A 15,856-nucleotide genomic window follows, 5' to 3' on the forward strand; every position below is an offset into this window, starting at 1 on the left:
TAGTACAATACTCAAATTGAGAATAGACCATAACAGAGAAGGGGTACTGATGAGGTAGATAGGTCAAAGGCCTACAGAACAGCAACATTGTTTGGTCATGCCGGAATGGGACCACACTTCATCATGTGTTGCTCTTATTGTCGGAACCCTCTTTTGGAATCCCAAAAAAAGGCAGACTTTGCTCCTATTCTCGAGCCCATAGGTTCGAGACCGTAGTCCATCACTAACCGTATATGTATATATGTATTTAAAGTTTTTCTCGGGTCATGATATGAATTTTGTAAATTTTTTTTCATTTTTCGATTATAGTACATTTTTCTCATTTATCTGTCTTTTTATTAATAGTTTTTACGTAGAATCTGTATGTTCATTATGTTTTTTGTGTGATTTCATGGACATTAAATTGAACTTATGTTTAACCTTCATCTTTTGTTTTCACAGATAATAAACTCACTGTCTCTTCGAACTTATCATAATCTAAAACATATAAAATCAAAAGCGACTTAAATAAATCTAAATACATAATAATTCGAACTCGAAATAAATCATATTTGGAAGTCACGTGATCCCTATTAACTCAAATTGAAATTAGTGTTTTCGGCTTAATTGGAAGGTCTATAACATAAATGGTAAAGTGCATCATAGGTTACTAAATTATGTTCAAATGATCATTTTGATCATTGAACATTTAAAAATTACAAAATGATTATTAAATTCATCATATTGTTGTAAAATTATCATTAAGTTATATGGATATGTTACAAAATGATAATTAAATCTCATTAAATTTATCAAAATTTTACACTTATTATGACTCAGACTTGAAATGAACCAAACTTGAAAGTAACTTGATCTAGATTAATTCAATTCAAAATTAGTCTCGTCGATTTGATTGTCAGACCTATAATATAAAGGGCAAAGTACAAACGAAGGTTATTAAACTATGTTCAAATAATCATTTTGGTTATTAAACTTTTAAAATTTACAAAATGATCAATAAATTTTATCGATATATTAAAAAATGATCATTAAATCTCCTTTATCAAATTTTCACACTTATTATGACTCAAACTCCAAATGAACCAAATCTGAAGTAACTTGATCCAAATTAAATCATTCTGAAACAATCCTTATAGACTTAATTGACAGGTCTAGTATAAAGGATAAAGTACACCAAAGGTTATTGACCTACACTCTATTGATTGTTTTGGTTATTGAACTTTCAAAAATTATAAAATGATTATTATATTTATCAAACTGTTATTTTGTCGACATGTTACATAATGATCATTAAATTTACCAACTTTTACACTTTGATATATTGAATGACCGTTTTGTAACTTTTAAAAATTCAATGATTAAATCGATCATTTAAAAATAGTTTAATGACCTCGTAAATATGTGTACATATACATACAAGCCAGCTGGTTGAGATTTGAAGGACTGCAAACCAGCTCAGTTTTGCTGTCATAGCTAGTGGGGTTTTTTTTTTACAAATAATGTTGTCTTAAAAGCCTCAAGATATGAATGATGGTGTTCTTGGAGACCATGATGCTTTCTTGTATTAAAAAAGTTATTATTTTGTTCCCCTTTAATCTCTTCTTTGATTCAAAGTTGATCTCTTTGAATGTTTTCCCACTATCTCTCTCTTTTATCCTTCAAAAGTAATCTTTTGCACATCACAAGAACAAAACAAGACATCTTTCATGTTTGTTTCTTTGTTCTAAGACAACAGTAGATGTTTTGATGTAGAAACATGGAATAATTGGATACACGTGCATCCATTGGAGATGTGCACAATAACCCGCTTCAAAACAATCTATGGAGTTTAAGTTTGACCAATCTTAGAATAACTTTTTTTTGGAACAATTTTTTTTTAAAAACCTGGAAATTTTACGTTATGGAATCATAATTTGTCATGTTACAGAAATATCTTAATAAAAAAAATCATTAAGATTTAATGGTTAAAATCGATCAAAGAACTTAATTTTGTAGTAAGATCTTAGCTATGTTTATGCTCCAAGATGTGAATGAAAATTGAATAAATGATTCGAATATAAAGCTAAGATACGAACATATGATTGGGCTGCATAGTTTATTTGTTTTGTGGAAAGGATTAAGGTATGTGAAATGGTCAAAAGAAGGGAAAGAAAAGGGAAAGAAAACCTTGATGATGAAATGTACTTTGAGCCCAAGTCTGAGGAATATTGGAAGGATATGGAACATTTGAGAATAAATATGTTTTTTATTATTATTATTAGTGTAAGTCTTTAGCAAAAGCACATTATTATGGCTTATTGTCCTCCAACTGTACAACATAGTGACCTCAACCACAATAGAAATTGGACATTTTCATCATGGTGGGTTTTCACAATTCCTTATCTCATTACACATTCCAAGGACCTATGTTTATATATTGATATACGAGTCTATAATATAATATAAAAATTATAAATAAAATAGTGATATCAGTTATGGATGTTGATGTATAATGTATTTATTGACAAAATCTATATATCATTGAGGTTATTTTTTACATTTTGATTTATCTTCCTCTAAAAATGAAAAATTTACAACTTCGTTAATGTGTTACTTTGACATTGTGATTATCATTCTTTGGTATCTTCTTCGACAACTAAAGATATCGACGAACTCGTCTTATTATCTCATACCACTCGGTCAATTTAGATTTGATTTAAATCACTTCAAAACTCATAAAATTCAACAGTAAACTCAAAATTCGCGATGCCTAAATAATTGTGATTTATAATATATACTATCTGATCAGCATATAATTAAGACATATAATTTACTTTCTCTTTGTTCATCTCTCTGTCATTGAAATTTTGGAAAAACAAATTTTATTATGGAAAAATTAAAGAAATTTAAGAGTAATTATTTTTTTTCATAAAAATAAAGGGTTTTAGGAGCATTTAAACTTGGGTAGTGTTGTCGTCAGCACATACAAACCTCGAGATGATATTTTAAAAGAGAAGGATAGAAAAAGAATATTTATCAGTATATTAAATAATCAAAAGAAAATAGAGCTAAACCAAAATGGAGACCCTGAGATGTGGTTTTGTTCAACACCATTTTATCATTATCATATCACTTAGAAGGTTTGTCCAGATTTTCAAAAAACAGTTTGGTATGTAGATCCTATGATTTTGTTGGAAATTTTCATACAAACGACCAATTGGAGATCATGAAGCAGATACAGTAAGCAATTTCTTCATCATTTACCACTTTCCATGCCACTCCTCTTTCATAAGAGATTGGCCTCCCCACGCTTGATAAACACATCCCACCACCTTGAAGCCACATAAAGCCCTACCCAACCAAATCACAGGGGAAACAATCGTCAACTATGTTACGATAATCGAAAAGATAACCACGTATAAAATAAAATAAAATAACATTAAAATATGGATAGAAATTCACTCTAATGTTGAAATTACAAGAGTTTTGCGATTTATTCAATAACTTAATTATTATTACTTATTTATATGATTAGTAACTTGATCCAAACTAGATTAGATAATATTATAAGCGGTAACCTTTGTTCCGAGAGTTAGGGATGATTATAGGTTGGGACGAATTTTTGACTCATCCGAATCTAACTCAAATATAGCACACTTTCATCCCTCACCTGACTCGATACGAGTTTAGAGAAGTTCTATTTGACAGGATTTGAAGAGTAAAAACTCGAATCCGATCTGATACATATATACATATATAATTCTTATTTTTATTTTTATTAGGTTAAATATGACCTAATAGAAAAAATATATAGAAAGAGAGACATTATAACAATTATTTCTAAATATATAAATTTCAATTATGCTATTATTCTCAATTCGAGTACGGTCAAATATTTTTCACTTTAAACTCAAATCCATCTTAACCCGACATGAATCTGAATTTTCAATAATAAAAAAAACACAACCCTATAATATCACGTCGAGTCGGAACATATTAAGTTTGGGTAAAATGTCCATCCCTAGAAAGATTCTCCACATGCACCATAAATCCTCCTTTTCTCTCAATTTATTTCTTTCACCCAGCGTCTCTCCGTGGGATTTTAAGTTGGACCAAAACAGAATTCGAATCACGTACCCTAACAAACTATATATATATATATATGACAGGATTGAGCACTAATTTCAAAGACTATATTTTTACCTGCTGAATGACTTGTGGGAGCTCTGCAAATAGGGCTCTTCTTCCATCTTCATCAAATGTTTTTTCCAAGCTTATATCCTGAAGGGCTAACAAGGTTGTTTCAAGCATGTCAAGTCCAGCTTGATTGGCAAATATAAAAAATGGCTGTGCCTGCATATATTACCAACTATGTTATACTATATATATACACACACACACACACAATTTATAAGATTTTCCAGGTAAACAAACCAACAATAGCCTGGGATTCTTCCCAGGATATGGCTTAAGACCTTCAAAGAGCAGCATAGAATTGCATCTGAGTGATGCCAAAGATTTTTCAGAATGGATTGTCCTTCATGTTTGAGCAGTTCCATCCCCAGAAAACACCTATTAACAGCAAATAATTGGGTTGAGAAATCTGGGAAAACGTGATGAAAAAAAAAATGAAGGGAAACAGTGATTGACAAACCTATGGCTTTGGCAAATCCAACGAGCTAGTGTCTGTGCTTCAGGAATACCGGGTGGTGTCCGAAACTCGGCATGCGAGCCGAACTCGGAGGGGGAGAGTGCCAATGCCACCCTTTGAACCGAGGCAATGATACTACGGATATACTGTCTAGCCATGTTAGCTACATTTTCTTGAAGGTGGATCTCATACACAAATTGGAATGCTATTGTCATCACAGATTTTGTACAACGACTAGTTCGATCGCCGGTTGCTCTACTTCCCGCAGTCCCTACTTCAAGATTGGAGGCGAGATCGAGTGTACGGCTAGGACTGGATGCATCCTGCATTGGAATCGAATTTGGTTGATAAGGGATTATGAGAATGGATCTTTAGAAAACATGATAGACACTTACCATTCCGGAATCGAGGGGGATGATACGGAAACCGGAAGGAATAATAAGTGCATCGTCGGAGAATGAAGCATCGATGGGTGCAAAGATGAGTTCAGAACAGCTACCAACTGCATTCTCATCAACTCCACTACAGAGCTGAGAGATTCGCACAAGAAAAATAAGGGAAACTAAATAACAGTCCATGCCATTAAACAACTTAAATTTTAAGTACCTGCAAGAGGAAGATATCGCCGGACATGACCATGTCATCTTGATAGTGGCCGAAATTTTCCAGCTTAATGACCTCCATGAACTATAACGAAGAAGTGCAAGCATTCTTTAGACTACATATTCTAAATTGATGCCGAGGATCCGACATCATTGTCTGATTACTTACCTCTTCGTTCTCGATCGTGTGAGTCAATGGAAGAATGACTTGACCCCCGAAACTTCCACCTCGAGACATCCGTAAGCTACAAGGACCAGCTTTGACGGCAGCAGCAGAGTAAGCATCGATGCCACTGTCCGCCCACTCCGATCGATGTTCTCGCAAGAATCGGAGGAGTATAGCTGGAGGTACATTCTAACAAATGCAAAAGAAAGAAGAGGAAGATATTCATGAATCTTTTATCATTGTGGCCATTGACAATGGCATTTAGAAACATACCTGCAACAACATTGATGCTTTGGCACAAAGAACCGCATTGCCGATTGAGAGAAAGCCGTTACTGTAAGAAAGATTCATGGCCATCATCTTGCCGGGAGATGAGTTCATCAGCAGGGTAATATCATCGGCACCATCACTTTCTAACATAGACCATCCTTCATCAGGAAACCCATTAACAGCCTCATTAAAGCCCCTGGACAATAAAACGAGTTAGATTGCCACATAATACACATGATATCCCCAAATTATGTCTTTCATTTGAAATCGATCCCTAAACTTTTAGATATTCTATATCGGTCTCTAAATTATGACCCCGCTGATCCCTAAACTTTAAACTATTCTACAAAAGTCCTCAAACTATCGGTATCATTCCACTTTGATCATTCCTCTATTGATTTTTGAAATTTAACGTTTTAAAATGGAATCCATAGTTTAAAGATTAATATATAATATTTTAAAATTTAAAGATATCTAAATTATCAATAATATATAAAAAAAGTTTATAATATATTTTAAAATTTTCAAGTGTTATAAATAATGTTTGTGCTTACCTATTTAAAACTTTTGTAAATCATTAATGTTTTAATATCTATTATAAAATAATATACAAGTTAATGTGTAACAAGTGAGGTGCTTGTTTATGGGGGTTTAGATGGTTAAGCTAGCGGTTTATAATTAATCTCTTCTGATTTGAAGAGAAAGTTATTGATCGATTAATCTATAGAAATATAGGGTAGGTTATGTTATCTCTTTCTTCCCGTGGAATGCTTTGCATTAAATATTTGATGGTCACGTGATTGTTCCGTGGTTAGGTTGGATATAGAACTGTGTAGTTTGAGATTATCTGTTTAACATATTTACTTCATAACCTGATATGTGGATCAGTTAAATCATATAAGTTATTTGTTATTGAACTTCGTGGATGACTTTTAAGATAAAATCTACGTGTGTAAAGGAGTGTGATGGAGATATAGCAATACATAAAATTATATAATAAAAACATAAGAAGGTGTTGATTTAGAAGAAGAAAACTACGTACTATTCAACAACAACAACAACAACAACAAAACCCAATTCCCATATGTATGGGGTAAGGGGGAGGTAGGGTAGTAGGCTACCCCCAACGCCAGGTTGAGAGTAGCTTCCGTGGAAGACCTCCGGCAGTCAGAAAATTAAAAATTTAGATAAAATGCAATGCATGTATAAATAAATACATAAATACATAGCTAAAACAGTATTCATATGCAGTCATTAAAATCATATGTGCGTCTGTAACGGGAAATTAATCCCTGCATAAATATCCCTGCGAAGACTACGTACTATTCAATTGGAACTAAATATTGTAATAGTTTTTTTTTTTGTTCATTATGTGCATTGAATGGGAAAATACTAGTATATGTTTGATTAATTAAAAATAGAGAAAATTAAACTAAAAGTAATTGAAAGACTGATAACTATAAGTGTTACTAAATTTGTTGTATTAAATTTCAAACATTACTTGGACTAAATTGAAAACAATGAAGGGTTAAATATAATTTGTCATTAATTTTTAAGGGTATCAAAAGTCTTCGAATTTCAATAATTTTTTTAGTCTCGAAAAATCTGCAAATTGCACGTGGTAGATCTAAGTGTGCTATGTTGTAGTAATATCTAAATGAAAAGTTATTAAGATTTAATGGTCAAAAAATTGCTCAAAAGACTTGATTGATTCAATTTCTAAGTTTGAGAATTAATTGATTGATTTTAGTATAAAAATTTAAAGGTTTAATTATTCCCCCCCACCCCAAAATTTCACGACTTCATGCACTATAAGCCTTTTTCGAAGTAAGGGTAGAAGCGGATGTTTGGTAGTTTAACCAAATGATTCGAGTTAGATGAACATACTTGCTCAATTTCTGGCTAAGAGCACGTAGAGCAGCAGGTCGTCTTCCCCAACCAGTAGCATCCGGCTGAGATATTTCTTGAGAAATCTGCCTTAAATGACGCAAAGCCTGCATACATGCATCCCAAGGTTCTAAACTCATGTACAACCATCAAACATTGAACTGTTTCACAACACCAGTAAGAGAATAGTCTTACCGCCATTGTTGTCTTCTGAGCAAGCAATGCCGAGGACTCGTAAAGGGGACGCAGCACTTCAGGAACTCTCCAAGGCTACATATATAAGCAAAGTAATGTCTATGTTTATCAACAATGGGGAGCAAGGGAAAGTTTCATGCATACATAAATACATATACATACCTCCAAATCCATGTGATCAACTATGTGAATTATTGATCCACCGCCTTCACAAGGTCGAATTAGGTAACCACTAGGCAGCATTTCTGCTCTCACAAAATTTGCAGCCGGAGGCATGTCCGGACCGTTCCGAGTATTGTTAAGTGATCTTTCACATACCACAAGACCACCGTCCTCCAAAACAGATGTGTAGCGCAGCAGCCAGAAGTCTCGAGCTGGGGCCAATGTTGTTGGCGCATAGAGCTGAAAGAAGCCAATGAATAGCAAATTGTGGAAGACAAAGGCAAAACAAATGGGAGATCAGTCTACCTGCATATAAAGCAGTTCAATGGTTCCACCGGTTCCGGTGGACAACACGTTCATAACATCCACGACCCGGCAATCACGGAACCACGAAGGCCGGTCTTTAAGGATTTCAGAGACCTGCAATGAATTATATCGGTCGATTCTTCGCCAAATTCGAACCGAGATAAATCCTCTTCACCGGGAAGCAAAGAATGGAACTTACCCTAGTGGGATCGAGTCCCACAAGTCCGCATGCACGTGCTGCCACTCCGGTGCAACCATGAGAAATAGCAACGATTCCAATGGAATCCGGACCAGGCTGCACAGTTCAAAGGGTTTTTCCAAGGACAGATCTTGTAATCAATAAAGAAAGTGGGATAGTGGGGTTATCCTAGATATTGACGTAACAAAAGATATGGGGTTTTGATGTTACTTAGAAGATTAGCAAGATTTTGTACTTTATTATAGAGATAAGATCTTGATTAAGGTGAGTAAAATTAGAATCGATTCCACTCGAATTTTATGCATTTAACTTGACCGGGAAAATTTCTAAATAAAATTTGAATGATAAAATATGACTCGTGAATTCAATCAACTTAAATTTTAAATAAAATTTAAACCTTAAAATAAAAAATAAAAAATTTATTCTTAACTAACTTAAAATTCTTTTTAACTCGACTAAATTAAACTCGATTGAACTCACCCTAATCTTGATTTCGATAATGATAAATAATAATGGAGTATACAGATTAATGAGCATAAAGAATGGAAGAATAATGACAGTAGAGAGGAGAGAGAGAGAAAGCAGTGACCTTCAAACCAGGCATTTGGACCCACTCCACAGCGGTTCCAGTGGCCTTTGAAAGAAATTCTGTTAAAGTTTCATCTGCAATGGACAAAAGTCTAGAAAGCACACAGTAAGCAATATAGCAACAAAACAATGGAAAACCAGCAAAAAATTTCCCACTAACCCTGCAGGGCTTGCATCCCTTGGAGGATGCTGAGGAGTACTCAAATGGCGTTGCTGATGATGACCACTCGTCACCACTGAGTCACAACTCGTATCTGTGATGGCTAATGCCCCCTGGAAACACAAACCAGTGCCATTCAACACCAATTCTTCCCAAAGTACTTCAAATCAAGGGAAGAAGATCATAGCTCTTACATTTCGAGTCTGTTGCCGGAAGTAGCTTTTTTCATGAACAAGCTGTGAAACTTGCTTTTGTAACCTATCATTCTCCTCCATTAACAGCTTATTCATGGCGGACAACTTCCTGTTCACGGCTTGTAACCGGGATGCCTCTTTCCTTTGTTTTTCCCTACATCTGCGATAAAAGAAAACGATGACCAAATCACCAAACAACTCACGTCAACTCACTGAATTATAGATATTCTATATAGTATATATGTATGTTTAAAGGTTACCTGCGATTTTGGAACCAAACTTTGATCTGCTTCGGGTCGATGTTTGAGAGGATCGGGTACTCGCGAATGAGCTGTTGGCGGCGAACCGAGCTAGGCTTAGGACACTCGTAGTAGAGACGCTCTAAAACTTCGACTTGCTCGGGCGTGTACCGTACGTATTTCCCGTTATCCATTGCCATCCTGTTCCCATCTTCGCAGGACGAGATCACCGCCATCATCACGTCTTTTGATTTCCCATGTCGAACGGAAGAAAAATATCAAAATTCAAAGCATATTCATTTCAAATGCATACGTAAAACAGAAACGGAAAATTAACAAAGAAGAACATGGAAATATGGGGTGTTGTACCGTTTGTTTCTGTGGGGAATTTCTGCAAACACAGCCGGATCACGGCGGGGACCTCAGAACTCTATTCAGATTCTAGTAAAGATCAAAACAATTTCCCGATAAAAAAAGAGAAACTATGGAACATGTTGGAGAAGATGAGAAAAACAGCTATTTTTTCATATAACTGTTTATAGTGGATGATGATGAACACAAAAAGGAAAGAAAAGAGAGTCAGCTGTTGCGGTGTTGAAGATGGAAGATGGTCCTTTGAAGGAAATGAAACCGGGGGGGGGGGGAGAGGGAGGGAGAGAGAGAGAGAGAGAAGGGTTGATTTGATATTAAGATTGGCTGAGAGGTGGAAGAGTGAGGTGGTGGGACAGGGTTGGACCGGGAGCCGGGCGGTCCTAATTTTAAAATTTTTAACTTTTTTATATAGTTTAAATATTCTTATATTTTTCTTACTAATTTAATTCAATATCTTAAAACTTTATAATTTCATTCTCTTAAATTTATAAATTATAATGTGATTATTGTATATTTAACTAATATTTTTTAATAGTTTAGGATGATTACAAAGTGTTCAGAATTTTTTAACTAATTGATAATATACACCTTATAGACGTAAATGTTCGACTTAAAATCTCTAAAGAGAATAACATTTTCTTTTATCACTGAGACCACTTGATTAATTCATTTAATCAATAAAATCTAAATTAATTGTTAAATGTTCGTTAATATATAATAAATGTATATAATTAATTCCATCAATACACCATGATAATATCTATATTCTAAATTGATTTCCAATCTTAAAAACATTATAATTAAATATTCAAAATATTAGTATCATTTTAGTTAATTCCTTAAATAAATTTAATCATTAATTATGACATTATATGCCAATTTACATATGAGGCATAGCATATTTAAAAGACATTGGTAAATATTTAAATAGTATGCACCTACAACGTTTACAACTAAAATGATGCTTTAAAAAATTACTATAAAATTCATTAAGTGATATTAGTAATTAAAGGGAGCTTTATTTTTTCTTGAGATCCTAAGTTCGAATAATTATATATGTAAGATATGTGTGCATTGTCAATAATTAATAAAAATCATGAACATATACTACATTTTATTCCCCTCATATTTATAAAAAAATTAAAAACAAGTTAAATTGATTAATATTTAAACTCGCAAAGGATCTAAAGACCCATTAGGCCTTAAAAGTTGAGGAGCCATAGCCCTTCTAGCTCCTACATAGCCATCATATTTATCTATTGTTCTTATTTCTTTAGGTTTTTTTAACTTTTTTTCTTGTATATTCTTTGTAGGGTTTAAGTGACTAGTTTTATTGTGTTTAGAAAAAGAAATTCTTATTATATGTTTAATTAATTTACATTTTTGGTGGTAATTTTTTATTATAATTTGAATATTTTTCTAAATTTAATAAAATTAGTGGTTTCCATCTAAAAAAATTGAAAATATGTGTATAGTTCCAATATACTTGATAGAATTAACTCAAAATTATATAAAGAAAAGGGATGAAAACATTTAAAATGTAAATAATTTCATTGATTGAATATTGATCTGATTTATTCGAATTGAAAATAACATGTCATAAAACAAAAATTCAATCCAAAGAAATCATGTGGAATTGAATGAATATTACATTACATTCAATACTTAAATAAACGTTATCACAATAGATTAAGAGCCTTTTTGTTTTACTGAAAACATTTTTCAAAAAATATTTTTCGTAAAATGAATTACATCTTCTGGAAAACATTTTCTGGAAAATGTTTTATGATGTTTGGAAGATGTTGTGTAAATCATTTTTCACTAGTTGATAATTTTTTTTAGAAATTATTTATTGTAAATATAAAATATAATAAATAATATTATTTATTACAATAACTTAATATTATTATTTTAAAAATATTAGAATAATTTATTTGATACTATTTATGCCAATGTTATTATTAAAATATTATTTCTATAATTTTATAAATAAAAATATTAATTCTAGCATATTCTATTAAAATACAAATTTGATAAATTATATTGAATATCTATAAAAATAAAAAAAATTATATTATATTATATTTTAAGGAATTTTTATATTATTATTAGACTATTATATTAATATTAAATACATAAATAAAAGTATTCACTATTAATAATTCAATAATATTATTTTTAAGAAATTAATAAATAATATAAATTTTATAAATAATTTATTATATATTATTAAAATAAGAATATAATAGTATCATATATTATTAAAACATAATTGAGTATATTATTGTAATAATAATATTATTATATTAATAAATATATTTTAAATATGTTAATAATTATTAATTAATATTTTTTATTAAAATGATACTAAAATATCATATTAATATTAAATTTATAAAATAATATTATTTTGAGTATTTATGCTTTGAAGTGAAAAGTTTGGAAAATGACTTACGAAAAATTAAATCGTAAGTCATTTTCCATAAAATGTAAAGGAAATTATGTTGACTAGGAAAATGTTTTACATTGATCAATTTATTTTCTTCCGACTAAACACTGAAAAATGAGGAAAACATTTACCGAATTTTTTTTACGTGAAACAAATGTAACCTAATTATAGATTGGTTCAGTGAGATGGAATTTTATTTTTTTAAAAAGTAAAATCATAATTTTATAATTTGATGTTGTGAATAAAAAGAAATTAAATTGAGAATATCAATCTCATAATAAATGTTTATAATATTTTCGATGAATACAATTAATTACATAAAAAAAAATTAGTGCAATGGAGGATGTCAATCAAGAAACCAACAATTTTTATGAAAATTGCATGCGGCCTAACATATCACGCCACCTTTCCCCTCTCATCGTCATCATCATCTTGTTTCCCTTGTATCGTGACATAATAATCAAATATATGTCTCATTGTATAATTTTTATTCTTGGATGCTAATTCATAACATTAATCCCTTTATCATTTTTCCAATAATCATAGACGTGCGCAAGATTGTTTGTTAGAGAGGTGAAGTTCTAAAATTTTGAAAGATGACAAATTTCTAAAATTTTAGGAGACGAAAATATATTTTCAATATAAAATATAAAAAAATATTTAAAATATATGAAAATTTTAAAATTTTAGGAAACCCCTCCTTCTATCCACCCTACCTATAGCTACTATATTATATAATACTATCACTATTATAAGCGTCGTGCTTAACCTAATTTGAATGATTTTCAAATTACTAAATAATGGGAGGGAATAATTTGTATACATAAATAAAAATAAAATATTAGAATCAGAGAGATCCATACTTATACTTACGATTGTAGTTTCATATTATTAAGTTTTAGATAGATAATGGGATGACTCTTTCCATTGTCTGTGTAACTTCATATTACTAAATTTTAATAATTTATCAGTTGTTTTATTGATTATACATAAAATTATACACATTGACAATAAAATAAATATAAAATTATATGTACTATTTAGTAGTTTTAATATTTGGTCAAAATCATTATCTGCAACATAAGCAATGGGTTATTTTTCTCCCAAATGGTCGTGATAGAAGACTTTACTAATATTTGAATGTGGAAAAATAAAATACATTGTATTCCTTCTATTCAATAGCGTACCGATTTCACTAGCTACAAATCTATATTTTATTTATTTTTTGGAGATACGTGTATTATACGTATATTGTAATTTGAATCATTAATTTGTAGATTTTTATTTTACAAAGATATGTGGAATGTATTGAGTGTTTTTAACGTAAAAAATATTATATTATTTCTTTAAATGATTTGAATTCGGACAATTGTATCATCAAATTATGTATATGTTATTAATATATTAAAATATTTGAACAAATATTATATTATAATCATCCTAAAATATTAAAAATCTTTAAAATAATTATTATTTAGTAAATCCTGTGTAGAAAAACATAATTCCACAAATAATTTTAAAATAATGAAATATATTATATTTATTTTGTATTCATCTAGGGTGAATACAAGGTGTTACCTGTTCAAAGACTCTCCAATCATTTGATATTAAACGCTCAAACCCCGCATGCATGATGCTCGAATCTGGGACCTCAAGCGATAATAATAATTCATTTATCATTGAAATAACTTTATTCGTGTTAAATATCATATTTATTTGTTAATATTATTATTTTTTAAATATAATCTTAAGAATACTACTTATAAATTTTTTATCTCACTGATGATATACTGAATAATAACTCATACTTTATTATTATTACTCATCATAACATATATTTAGAGTTAATCACTTAGAATAGGATTGTCAAAAGAAGACAACCCTTTCTAGCCATCTATGTCTTGGAACACAAAACGAGTCAACGCAACTAAAGAAATCTTTTCGCAAAGTCAATTGAAGGTCATCTAAGAAATATGGTAATTTCAAACTTTAAATCCTAAATCTTTAAATAAAAACTTAAGGTTGGTATCTTAATATTTAAATTTTAATTAGAAACTAAACTGAATTTTCAAGGTAAAAATTATATATGACATGACCCTACACATATATATGAATTTTATTTTTATTAGATAAAAAGGGACCTTACTAAAATATATAGATAGAAGAATATTATAGTATCTATTATATATATATATATATATATATATATATAGGAATAAGATCCTATTTTTAAGGTACAAAAAATTTTAGGTTAAGGGTGACTATCTCGGTAGGATTTACATAGGAATTTATATATTGTCTACCAAGAGTGACGGTTGTAAGATTCAAACTTGGACTTACAAACTCAAATTTCTTAATCCCAACCACTTGTACCAACACTCGTTGACAGGAATAAGATCCTATTATACAATGTAAAACTCTTTTAGTTTTACACAGATCTAGGACCGTTAGATGAGTGAAAATAGATGTCTGAAATGAATAAAAGAAAATAAGAAGATATTTACTAAAAAAAGAGTTAATTTTAACTATTTATTTTTACTTATTAAACAATCATAAATTTATATAATATTAAAATAATTTTATATTGTGTATATAAAAGTCAATTGTACTATTACTCTAGCGGTCGAATATTTTTAAGGAATTGGTTAAGAAGCAAGAAATGGCAGACCAAGTTAAGTGGAGGTGTCTGATTCTTCGGCTACCCGCTTCCTCAAATAGACTTTAATCCGCTATCAATGGCAATTCTATTTTAATACGCGTCTTTAATTACTTTTACATCGTCTTCGTACAAGTGCCATCTAAATAGAATATGTCATACCAGCAATAAGTTAAACAATGAAACGAAACATTAAAACTTTTATATAAAATCAAAAGGTTCGAATTTATAAAAATTATTTTACTGAATAGATATTTTTATAATATTCGGTGGAAACCGTATAATTTTATTATAGTTTTCGGTGAAAACCGTTAAAATTATAAGATAATTTTTTCATCCAGATAACATAGGTAGTTATGCTGTACGATAATTTTAATATACGATTAAAAAAACCCTATCGGAAATATTATTAATTTTTTAATATTTTCGGTAAAGTGTTACCTAAAATATTATTTTTTTACCTAAAATGTTATTTACGCTAACTAATTTCTGGTAGAACTCAATATTAACATTTTCATTAGAAAAATAATATTTTAGGTAACGCTTTATCGGAAATATTAAAATTTTTAAGTAGCACCCAATATTAACATTTTATGTAGAAAAATAATAATATTTTAAGTAACGCTTTACTATAAATATTAAAAAAATAATAATAATTCCGATAATATATTTCCTTAGCCATATAATAAGATTGTCATAACTGAAACATCCTCGGATAACACAGAGGAACATAATTTAAAGCAAAAATACTGTATAATCCTAACGAATTCCATCAACTGCG

The 15,856-nt window shown here is 30.3% G+C and overlaps 1 protein-coding gene across 2 annotated transcripts; it reads right to left on the reverse strand.

The window, feature by feature from the left end:
• Positions 1-3,134: 3,134 nt before the first annotated feature.
• On the reverse strand, positions 3,135-10,164 carry LOC120149881 (homeobox-leucine zipper protein ATHB-8-like). 2 transcript variants are annotated; one of them, XM_039162582.1, is made up of 17 exons: positions 9,968-10,164; positions 9,620-9,842; positions 9,360-9,519; positions 9,166-9,278; positions 9,007-9,097; positions 8,418-8,513; positions 8,219-8,332; positions 7,913-8,152; positions 7,751-7,825; positions 7,556-7,662; positions 5,672-5,864; positions 5,402-5,587; positions 5,237-5,317; positions 4,634-4,953; positions 4,455-4,551; positions 4,183-4,332; positions 3,135-3,330 (listed from the first exon to the last, which is right to left on the reverse strand). In XM_039162582.1, the coding sequence occupies exons 2-17, from the start codon at positions 9,835-9,837 to the stop codon at positions 3,181-3,183; spliced, it is 2,391 nt and encodes a 796-aa protein (XP_039018513.1). In that variant the 5' UTR covers positions 9,838-9,842; positions 9,968-10,164; the 3' UTR covers positions 3,135-3,180. The 2 variants fall into 2 exon arrangements, with proteins under 2 accessions (XP_039018513.1, XP_039018512.1); XM_039162581.1 differs by lacking the exon at positions 9,968-10,164 and adding an exon at positions 5,026-5,160 and having other exon boundaries at positions 3,181-3,330; positions 9,620-9,837.
• Between the last annotated feature and the right edge of the window lie 5,692 nt (positions 10,165-15,856).

The sequence above is a fragment of the Hibiscus syriacus genome, unplaced genomic scaffold (genome assembly GCF_006381635.1).
Source record: "Hibiscus syriacus cultivar Baekdansim isolate YM2019G1 unplaced genomic scaffold, ASM638163v2 tig00111013_pilon, whole genome shotgun sequence".
Lineage (NCBI taxonomy): Eukaryota > Viridiplantae > Streptophyta > Magnoliopsida > Malvales > Malvaceae > Hibiscus > Hibiscus syriacus.

What these genes read in the sequence shown, in the direction of transcription:
- LOC120149881 (XM_039162581.1), bottom strand. Translation starts at nt 9,837, where the DNA reads ATGATGGCGGTGATCTCGTCCTGCGAAGATGGGAACAGGATGGCAATG. An exon ending in TCCAAATGCCTGGTTTGAAG is followed by an intron (nt 8,514 to 9,006) that starts GTCACTGCTTTC and finishes TGAACTGTGCAG; the next exon opens with CCTGGTCCGGATTCCATTGG. An exon ending in AAGCATCAATGTTGTTGCAG is followed by an intron (nt 5,588 to 5,671) that starts GTATGTTTCTAA and finishes TGCATTTGTTAG; the next exon opens with AATGTACCTCCAGCTATACT.